Below are 11,171 nucleotides of genomic sequence, written 5' to 3'. Positions count from 1 at the left end.
TTTCTTCCTTGTCTTGAGGCTTGTGCACAGACAATTTACCAGCTTAATAAATACTTTTTTTACTCTCTGTTCTGCTCCTATTCTCGTCTCTCCATCCACGGACAGTTGTTTAAACGTTATGCGGTTTGTTATGGCGTACGGGAGGACACATGGACAGAGGAGAATGAGAAGACTCTGGACGCTTTCATTGAGGACACCTCCATCGCAGCCATGGTGGTCTACGTGGTCACCGGGGCCGGGCTGTGGGTGACATACTCCCAGTCTTTACCGGTACAGCACAAGCTCTTCAGTCATTTCCTTAATAATATAAATGAGCTGTGTTAAGAGAGAGCTATACCAAACCTTTTGTTCTTTAATCAGTTTAATTCACCTTGTCAGAAAACCTGGAGTCCTGCTTCTCCTCCTTGGTGTAAACAGTTTTGCTGTCTTTTTACATATTTTTTCCTTCATCTAAAATTTACTTTAACAGGAAGGGGAAGTACAACAGCTGTTCTATTTTATCCGCTTGCCCGGAGCCGTGATCACTGTGGAGACGTTTGAGTTGGCCGTACAGGTTGGCGCCGTTCAGGGGGACGCCATTCAGAGGCTGCTTCATGACATGACCAGTTCGCACGTGCCCCCAATTGCCCTCAGCACCTACATGGAGAAGAGCATCAAGGACAGCTATACGACTGACATACACTGTTACCTTGCCAGCCTTACAGGTGGGTTCATCAGAGGAGACTCTGGACAAGTAGTTCAACATTTTGTGAACTTGATCTAGACTGGTTTCACTTTAAACCACTATACATGGTAAGTATAAGTATCCAGTAGTATGAATCATTAAATCAGTATAACAAAATTGACTTATCTGTTTCCATTTTAGCCTATGTCCCACCTAGCCTAAATGAAATCTGACTCATTCTCCATCCATCCATTATTTATAATTACTTATGTTGTAAAGGGTCGTGAGTTGTTGGACTATATCCCAGCTGGCATCTGGAGAGAGGCAGGGTACACCCTGTACAGGCTGTCAGTCCATCCCAGGGCTAACACAGAGTTCACACTTGCATGCACACTCATGGCCTATCAGAGTCAGAATAACCAATCAACCTGACATCTTTGGACTGTGTGAGAAAGCTGGACCACCCAGAAAAAAAAAAAAACATGCAGGCACTGGGAGGAAAATTCAGACCTTCGATCACTTTCATCCGTGTAATATATTTGGCATTTTCCTGGAAATAGTGAAAATGGAATTGATTTGCCCGGCGGTGCTGAAAAGCCAGCTGATTGTGAGAAAAGTCACTTTAAAAGTATGGGATGTTTGTGGCTGGTGTGAAACGGATGGTTCTTGGTTTCTGTTTACAGGTATTTAACAAAATTATGATTTTATTAGCTAGTCCACCAAGAATTAAAAACATTTTAAATATGGTTCCTTCCCACACTCACACATTTTTCTGATGCAGACAAAAAATAGTTTCTATTGCAGTGCAGCACATAGTGGAATTTACAAGATGTTTCTAAATGCAGGACGAAGCCATCATCGACAGATTGCACTTCAATTCAATTCAATTCAATTCAGTTTTATTTATATAGCGTCAATAACAATACAAATCGTTTCAAGACGCTTTACAAAAACCCGGCCTGAAACCCCCAGAGCAAGCCTGAAGGCAACGGTGGCAAGGAAAAACTCCCTTTTAACAGGAAGAAACCTCGAGCAGAACCCAGCTCATATGGAGGGACCCATCTGCCTAAGGCCAGCCGGGTACAGACAGAAGAAAGAGAGAAGAGAACAGCAAGATAAACATACATCTGTCATAGATACACATATCTGACTAAAGCGTACATGTGGACTCTTATGATACAAACTGATGATGTTACATGACACTTAACACCTAGTTGTTTGTTAGAAATCTTGAAAAGCACGAGGCACATGTGACGCTTGACTTGTTGATTGGTTGAGGATGCACAGGGTGGGTAAATGAACGTTTCTCTGAGCAACATGCACTTGTAATATTTTGTTCTTGCACAGATGACATTTATACGAAGTTGGACAAAACGGTGCTCTACATCCCAATGGAAGCCCTGCAGTTCAGTCCTGAGGACGCCAGCAAGGACAAGCAATTGGTACAGAGAATGGAAAGTGAGTTTAAAGACCTCTTTTTGTGTGTATATATATATAGGGGGTGGCTTTCTGTTTACATCTGTCGCAGACCATATTTTTATTGGAGATTGGTTTCATTAAGAGTCCTAGAAAGCCATTTAAGTGAACTAACATAGATATAAGCAGAATCTCCCATGTGAAAATGGCCTATTTGGTTCTTCTTGTCTTTATTTGTCACTACCTGTATTTCCCCATTTCCACTTACTAATCCTTGCTGTTTTAGTTGTTATGATCCACTGGACCGATCAGATCAAGGAGCTGCAAAATGCCCAAGAAATAGTGAAGCTGAGGGACAACTGTGGTCCACTGCAGGAGATAGCTTTCTGGAAGAGGTGCTCTGCCAAGCTGTTGGACATCAGCCAGCAGCTGCAAAGGCCAGGGGTCAAGCACATCCAGAACATCCTGAAACTCGCCAAGTCTCTGTACATGCAACGTTTTTGTAAACTGGCCAGAGAAATACAGGTATGGGCAGGGCGCAATAAACATGTCTGAACAAATTCATAAATCCAGGATTCATTTAGATTAAAGCGTACTGGGTATTGCTACTATATATGTGTTGTTTAGAGCGTTATTGAATCTGTTCTACCTACTAGATTCTTGACATCTTTCCTTATTGCGTGTGTGCTGTCCAGGATTGCTCTTTGCAGGCCCAGTCAAACCTTTCCTACTTGTCCATACTGAAGGAGCCATGTGAGGAGCTTGCCCGGCTCAAGCCTACCCAAGTTGCTTCCAAGCTGCCGCACATTGTCAATCTCATTCGTGTCATCTGGGTCAACTCCACCTACTACAACACCAGTGGGAGAATTACTGGCCTCTTCTGTAAGGTACACTCGGATATAACAACATCAGACCAATGGGAGTAGTGCACTCACACCATAGCTCTTTAATTTATATAGAGTAGCACCTGCTATTGTTTTGATTTTCTTTACAAGAAGTATTATAGGTTTTACCTCTTCCACTTATGGGCAAGATAAATTTAACCAGAAGCAAAGAAAAGGCATTAAAGGAACCATATGTAAGAAATGTATTTCAATTAATCATAAAATGGCCCTGATATGTCACTAGACATGAAGAAATCATGTTCATTTCAAATACTTATATCACTGACAACAGTGGTCCGGCCAGGATATTGTCATTTAAAAGTGAGAGTTGCAGCCCTCCACTGATGTTGATGTTGTCATGTTGTGTTTTGGTCTGAGGCGCCACCCTCCAGCTATCTACCAATCACGAAGTCAGTAGAGTTTCGTCTTCCGGGTTGCCAGCTCTGCTCTAGTTACCGCAGCTGCAGCTACGAACGTGTCGGATGAAACATAACGTTACTAAACCTAAAAGACCTCGTTATGAATCCGAAATACGTTGTGACAAAGTCCGGAATGGCATGGAATTGACCCTCGACTTTTGGATGCTATATTCTACCATGTTTGTTGGTATAGGCTAAAAGCCCCGTGCTTCCGTACATATAGATAGTGGATTTTCCATGGTCGCCCGTGCTAAATGCGTTCATAAAAAGCTTTATATCGCACCACTAGCAGGGTATGAAAACAATCTATGTTCCGACTGAAATGTGGTATTACAGTACGTCTTTACGAAATATTTGGCTGATCGCCATTAGTAAATTTTTGCGATACATAATTACTTCGCAAAACATCTCTCATGAAGCTTAAACTTTATTAACAGAAAAAAAAACTTACTGTGTAGGACTCGTCACTTGCCATTGGAAGCTCCTTGTAGCAGCCTACGTTCCTGCTGGATCCTGCAGCTTAGCTGGCAACCTCGAGTCAGGGGGGAGGCTGAGGGGATACACCGTTCTACAGTATTTTGAAAGTGATTGCAGTACCAGTTTTGGCCACAATCCTACATACGGTTCCTTTAAGTTAGTCACTAAATAATTATTTAAATAAAAAAAATACGATGTAACCAGAGTTTTTTTTCTGCTGTTGTTGCAGATAAATAACGAGATCATACGCCTGTGCTCTGAAAGCATCTCGCTGGACAGGATTTTTGAGGGATATGTGATATCCAGCAAGCAAATCATCCATGACTGTATACAGTGCTGCCTGTCCTGGAAGGAAATTTACCTGCACATGTCTCAGATCCACCACAAGTAGGAGAAATTATACCGTCCTCTATGTTCTTATAAAGTCTTCATTTTTAAAATGTATGTATATATTGTAATTCACTGCTTCTCTTGATAGTTGGGCGAAATGTAAAAAGTGGTTTCAATGCAGAGAGGAACAGATACATTGAAGGACATTGAGCAAAATGAAAAGGCCTACATTTTGAGTGGATTTGGGTCTAAGATGACTTCAGATCTTATTGGCGTTTGTTCCACATACTATATGTGGTGGGATAGTAACCAAATTACTCCCAGACAAGCGATTTTTAATTCAGAAGCAGATCAGAGACGACCTGTGCCACGGGGCTTATTCTTAATCAGTGGATAACTTTATTTCACTCCAACAGCTTGCTTTTTGTTTTTAAACTCTTTGCTGTTTTGTGCAGTAGCATTTTTCCTCTACGCCCTTCAACTATCTCTGTCCTTGTGCTTTTTTCTTTCTCCTACTCTTCCCTTGCTTTTATATAGGTATTCTCCAAAGGGATGGGTCCTGGACCAAACAATGTTTTTCGTGGTGATTGAGACTTTTATTCAGAGGCTCAGAGACCTGCTGGAGGTAAATTATTCCTCACAACACATAATGAGACAATTCACATCTCCACACATTAGTAAATTCATGATCCTGAAATCCCGCTCAGACCGTGTTAGCTCCCTTGTTATTAATTGCTGAACATAGTCTAGATTTTCTTATGACGAAGCACCACTAGCTGCTGAATGTAATTTATATGAGATAGATGACGTCTATTAGGTCTTTATTTTATTTGTGGTTTCTCTTGTCCTCTCTCAGGTCTGTGACTGCCAGAATCAGTTTGCCCGTTGGGAGGATGGTCAGCAGAGGGCTCTGCCATGCTTCAGCGGTTGCGAAGGCCCAGAGTTCACCCGCAACCTCCTGGACATAGAAGACAACTTCCACCGTGGCCTGCAGGACCTCCGCTCGGTTGACAAGGGGATCCTTGATATTAAGGATATCACTTGGGGCAATAAATTCAAGAGGTTGATCCCTTACCTTTAACACATTCAAGTTAAGACTAGCATAATAGTATGCAAGTATAATGCATTTGTTAGTATTCTGTAATGATATGGAATATAAATTCAGTGAGATATCTCGCTATAGAAAGCATCGTCTGGTGTGACCAATCCAGGAAGCTCCACTATCACCACATCTCATTAGAGATCAGCAAATCACAGCTACTCAGGCTCTCCCATCCCGCTCCCTAAAAGCCTGTGGCATTACACAGTATATAATGTTTTCACTGTTCTTCAGTCTGCTCTTCTATTTGAGTGTATTTTTGATTACCAAGTATTTTCATGTGTGAATATGTTATTTTGTGTATGTGTGTACACACGCAGGTTTTCTGCATTGGTAAAGGATCTGGAAATGTTGATGCAAAACCTGATGAGTTCAGTATTTAAGACGGTGAACACAGTTGAGGAAGGAGTTCGGCTTCTGGATATTTTCAGATCAACGTCTACTCGTGAGGTGCCTCTGTCTGTTTTCTTTGCTACGAAATATTTATCTTTCACTTCTTGTTTATCTTCTCTTACCGTCCTACGTTTACTCCCTTCCTTCCATAAATTTGCTCCATCACAGGCTATTAAACGCTTCACAGAAGAGAAGGTAGAAGAAGTGTACAATATCTTTAACAAGGAGCTAAGAATGGTGAATAAGGAGTTGAACCAGAGTGCAAAGTGTTTTCCTGACGGTATGCCCCACATGGTAGCCCATACCTACTGGGTGAGAGCCCTTAGACGTCGCCTAGAGAGACCCATGGAGGTGAGTCCATTAGCCTTGACCGTAATCCAATCAGTTTAATTGTGGTACACACTGGTTACTTCATGCCATTACATACAATAAGCAGTGTATAATGTTTCACCTCCTTCCTTGACTTCTTCATTATTGGTCTGCACGCCTTCCCCTCCAGGCGCTTCAGAAGGCCCACTTCATGCCTGATTCCTACATTCGCAAGCAGGCATTTTTCACCTATGGACAGACAGTCCAGGTTTTGGATGAGATGGTGAGGAAGAACTTCAGTGAGTGGAGTCAGAAGTTGGACAGACAATACTTCAACAAACTGGAGCAGCCGCTCATGGTGCGCCGCAAGGACAAGACAGCAAAGCTGGACATCAACTTTGACAAGTGGGTCAAACAGAAGCCCACACAACAAGGAATACGAGGCTTTCCTGTCTGAGCATACATTAACACAATGTAGTGCACTTAAGACCAGCTGTGAGGCTGCAAGTCAGTGCTGCAGCCATGGCTAAATCAGAGAGACATTTAAACTTTAGTATCAGTTTAACACAGAAATATAATATTAAACAATAAGTTCACGTAAAAACTAGAAGAAAAAAAAAATGCTGTTTAGCTCTCTCCTGTAAATATTCACACATACAGGTGCAAATTAGACATTTAATTAAATACAGAAATCTGTCCTCTGCATTAAAAAGTCAGCAAAACATTTTCTCTTCAAATGTTAATGCAATGTTGTTGTTGTCTTTTCTTTTTTTTCCCAGCAACCTGTTGAATCTGTTCTCAGAAATCCACTACTGGGATCGACTGAAGTTTGAGATTCCCCAGTGTGTATCTGACATTTACCAAGACAGGGAGGACCTCAGAGGCCTGAGGGAAAGAGTACTGCTGCTGATCAGGGACTATAACAGGTCAGACACATGCACACACACACACACACAGACCAAGGAATGAAGACAACTGCAACACGAAACAGACAATTTAGATTTACACCGGTATTAAAATGCATCGTGAGTAATTGTGATCTGACCCCACAAAACAAACTGGCTCAGGTGGTCTGGGACATTTTGTTTTCTACAAAATCAAAAACCCTTTAACCTTCTAATGGATGTGACCTAGACAGCAACTGAAACTAAACTCAAGTGGACTCCTTGGACACGCAGGTTTGACAGTCAATCTGTCTCGCTGTTTGCTTTTTTTGTGTGTCACAAAATGCATTTTAAAATCAAGTAAAGAACCAATAACATGGTCATTCTGCAGTGTCGCTGCTTCGCTTGATTGATGTTATTTTACAGTAGCGGGGAGTCATAATTTTTGTTGACTGTTTTGCCATTTGTTCATATGTTTTTGTGTTGTTCCGCGCATTATATCGCAGTTTTCAAAAGTAAAATATTTTGACAGCTCTGGAAAAAATAATCAAGATACAAGAAATTGATTGGTTGTTGATTTCTCTTTGTTGTATATTTCAGGAGATCAAACAAAACACACCTACCTTGTGACCAGTTTGTGTTGTTTGTTTTTTGTTTTGTCTGTGACAGGATCATTGGAATGCTGTCTGACGACGAGCTGGGTCTGTTTCGGGAACGAATTACTTTCATTGACCGAAGGATTCAGCCGGGTCTCACCAAGCTCCAGTGGCTGTCTAAAGGATCTTCCAACATCTTCATCCGTGACTGTCTCCTGCACGTCGACAAGGTTGGAACATGCAGTTCACCACTTACAGATACCGCCTACTGACATTCAGACTCTGGCCAGTGTTGACCTACAGGTTACAAAAGTGAATGAATGGAAAGTTTTGACATTAAAGTAGCTACATTCATGTTTACCTTAGCTGGAACCTCTTTTGTATTAAACACCACAGTGGATTACATTCACTGACCGTCTCCCCTTGTCTCTTCTTCTCTCCTTACCTCTCGTCTCAACATCACTCCAGGTCCTGTTGATAGTCGATGGTTACAAAGCTTCCAATCTATCGATCTCCAACCTCTGCCGCCAGATTAGTGAAGCACTGCTGATCAGACTGGATGGGAAGACTGTGTACAGGTGACAATAGATATGTGATTTATTTCGATACAGTGTGAAGTATGCAGATAGTATTTGCTATATTTTGAGGTAACCACATTTTATGACATGTTGCATACATTCCATGTTATTCGTATGCTTTGCCAATGTACATTCACCAAGTTTTGTGTGTTTGTTTTTTTTTACACTTCACACCACTGTACTTCAGGGACCTTGAGTTTGAGGATGAGCAGAAGGCTCACCAGCAAAGTCAGCTCCAAATACTGCACACGGCACACCAGAATATTGTTGACATCATGATGAGCATCCACAACATCTTTGCTAATGATGGACCTGAGGTATTTGTTGTGTTGTTCTATCATTCCTGTACTACTGCTAGAGAAATGTTCCTGCATGTTTAAAATGTAGCGTGTTATATTTATAGGATTCATGTTGTCGATTTACTTTTTTTTTTGTGATAGAAAGTAATGATGCAAGGTCGTGAAAGAAGAGGCAAGTTCTTTATTGGTTCAGAGTTTTGTGCCTTGTGTGTGAATTTCTACCGTGGTGTTTAAGGTCCAGGAGCACTGGGTGACCTACGTAGAGAAGGTGGACCACTTGATAGAGGGAGCTCTCAGAAGCAACATTAAGCACACCATGAGGAAGCTGTCCAGAGCCATCAATGGTTACAACAAGGCGTCATCCAGTCCCTTGTTCAGAGTCCTTGTAGAAATGAACCAGGCCTCTCCCCAAACCACACCCAAGGTACCACCTATCCCCTTTTAATCAGATTTGATCACGTAATGGTTACAGTGTATTTGGACATGTCTAATATAATAGGGATGTTCATTCAAGGCAAAATTGTGTTACATTCCACAGAGTAGGAAAGAAAAGCATAGATCATACAAACACAGGTTTTTTTTTAGTAGACTGTGGCAAGCATGAATGTCTGGTTCTTTCTCTGGGGGCCATAAGTCCTTTTTCGCACGTCATAGTCTCCCTTCCTTTGAGCAGTGACAAATAAAATATTTATTATCTTTTAAGAAAGAAAAGTAAGTGGCCATATGTGTGTGTGTGTGTGTCTGTTTTGACAGGTGGAGTTCTCCCCGAGTCTTGCAAAGCTTGCACAGATTGTGAACGTTATGCCTCAGCTCATCAACATCGTCTCCGAATTTAAACGACTCCCCGAACTTCTCTCCTGCAAAGGGTCTCAGGAGAATCCAGTACACGTCAACATAGGTTAGAACTTCATTTGTGTATAGTATTTACTGCATATATGACCATGTCTGTCGGAGCATGTCTGATCTTCTTCAATCCTTCAGAGCAAGACGAGGAGATAAAAAAGATTCAGGCTGCAGTTTCCACAGGGATGACAGCCAATGCCAGTCACCTGCAGGCTTATTTGAAGTCCTGGGATAAATACAGAGACATCTGGGAGATTAATAAGGACTCCTTCATACAACGCTACCGAAGACTCAACACCCCAGTATCTTCTTTTGATGCAGATATACACAGGTACTGTGCAATTATTCAGTACATCTAAAGAGAATTGCATATCCACACCTGCTCTTTTCTACAAATGAGGAAACTACTGTTTTTCCTCGCGCTCTGCGTGCTCATTATAACCTTGTGATTTTTCTCCCAGTGATGCTGTTAAAAATGCATCAGATATATTGCATATTTAAATGTCCCCAAGTTAACCTTTGTTAAATTTATTTTATGAAGACATTCTTCAGCGGTCCCTGTTCTCTCTGGTTCACTCCTAGGTACACAGAGAAGGCCAACAGTGTCCACCAGGAAGACACTGTGTTTACGATCCGATTTGTCATTCTGGACTGTTCACCACTCAAGTCCTCCTTGGTGCAGCACTGCCATGAGTGGCAAACCAAGTTCACTCATCTTCTCAGTCACATGGTCAGCTCCGGCATAAAGGAGCTTCACGGCTCCCTGCAGGACAACGCCAACAGGTGGGGAGTCAATTGAAAAAAGAAATAATTATTTTGAAGGGTATTTTTATGTTGCAGGACATAGTGCTGTCTGTTAAGCTGGAAGACAGTCACTGCATTTACACGCACAAAAATATTCTGCTTATTGCCTTTAACAGGAAAAGACAATATCTCTGCTTAGCTTTGTGTTTCACTGCACAAACATAGACTACCTCTTCCATTCCTTCTATTAAAATGTCAGTGATGTGCAAGTGATGTGACACATGGACTTTTTTGGACATGCATCTTAATATTTTCAGCCTTGCAAACTCCTAGTTTGTTTACATTTATGTTCAAAGTGCAGAACTGATCCACAAACTGTCACAAAAAGCAACAATCCTAAATGATATTCCCTGTGTGCTTTATACATGTCTAAAACAATACCTAAAGAATGTCCTTAAAATCCAACTCATACTTGGAATATCCAAATGAAATATTCAATTTGAAATATTTTCATATGAACAATAATAGTGGGATATTAGACCACATGTATTTAACTCCTTTATGGGTCATTAAGTCAGATTAACTGCCTGAGATTCCCACTAGTCAATTGGGAATTGAAGATTAGAGGATGAGCTGTTAAACAACTTCAAGAAACTCAGCACAAACAATTCCTGTTCCCTTTATTCTAGCATATAGATATACCATGACACGGATGTCTAAAAATAGCAACGGAGATACAGTATGTACACAATAGAACCAGTTATTTCCCTGAAATAAACAAGGTGATTCATTTAACTATGATCGCTTCAGTCATTGAGGGAAGAACCATATTTAACATTTGCTCCGGTGAACGTTCGAGAAATGGTCTTGTGCTGAAGGTGGTCTCACTCTTTTTTTTATGTTTGTTTTGCATGGATATGTTTAGGCTGGGAAAATCTCCACAGACACTGGCAGAGCTTGGCGAGAGCCTTAAACTCTTGGAGACGCTCCAGGGCAACGTGGCAAAGACGGAGGCTCAGATTCGCCTCATCCATGACCAGTTCTCTATCCTGGACAAATATGAAGCCCCAGTGGAACAGGACGTAAGTACCTCGCTCATGATCAAGCAAATGTATGTGAAGGTTGCACAGTGAACTGTCAATGTATGTCTGTGTATAAACTATATGCAACCGTTGTTTTTGCGCCCCTGTAATGTCTTTCAAGTTATTTATCTAAAACCTTCAGTATTGTTGCTGT

General features: G+C 41.4%; 1 protein-coding gene across 1 annotated transcript in view; it reads left to right on the top strand.

Moving 5' to 3' along the window:
* Positions 1–500: 500 nt before the first annotated feature.
* The window catches only part of dnah2 (dynein, axonemal, heavy chain 2), a gene marked incomplete at its 3' end in the record, with an annotated part of 57,626 nt that continues 46,955 nt past the window's right edge, over positions 501–11,171 (top strand). The window contains exons 1-21 of the mRNA XM_084549505.1: positions 501–748; positions 972–993; positions 1,943–2,245; positions 2,349–2,605; positions 2,776–3,002; positions 3,128–3,158; positions 4,090–4,247; positions 4,728–4,815; positions 5,047–5,268; positions 5,431–5,739; positions 5,851–6,033; positions 6,182–6,411; positions 6,771–6,917; positions 7,545–7,701; positions 7,940–8,049; positions 8,237–8,366; positions 8,584–8,772; positions 9,102–9,246; positions 9,330–9,522; positions 9,774–9,974; positions 10,861–11,017. Of these exons, the coding sequence (XP_084405631.1) occupies positions 599–748; positions 972–993; positions 1,943–2,245; positions 2,349–2,605; positions 2,776–3,002; positions 3,128–3,158; positions 4,090–4,247; positions 4,728–4,815; positions 5,047–5,268; positions 5,431–5,739; positions 5,851–6,033; positions 6,182–6,411; positions 6,771–6,917; positions 7,545–7,701; positions 7,940–8,049; positions 8,237–8,366; positions 8,584–8,772; positions 9,102–9,246; positions 9,330–9,522; positions 9,774–9,974; positions 10,861–11,017 (3,609 nt within the window). The 5' untranslated portion in view covers positions 501–598. The remainder of the gene's footprint in view (positions 749–971; positions 994–1,942; positions 2,246–2,348; positions 2,606–2,775; positions 3,003–3,127; positions 3,159–4,089; positions 4,248–4,727; positions 4,816–5,046; positions 5,269–5,430; positions 5,740–5,850; positions 6,034–6,181; positions 6,412–6,770; positions 6,918–7,544; positions 7,702–7,939; positions 8,050–8,236; positions 8,367–8,583; positions 8,773–9,101; positions 9,247–9,329; positions 9,523–9,773; positions 9,975–10,860; positions 11,018–11,171) is intronic.

This window comes from Chelon labrosus (assembly GCF_963514085.1).
Source record: "Chelon labrosus genome assembly, chromosome: 1".
Lineage (NCBI taxonomy): Eukaryota > Metazoa > Chordata > Actinopteri > Mugiliformes > Mugilidae > Chelon > Chelon labrosus.
The sequence above is the reverse complement of the archived record's forward strand: the minus strand, read 5'-3'. Positions and strand labels throughout refer to the sequence as shown.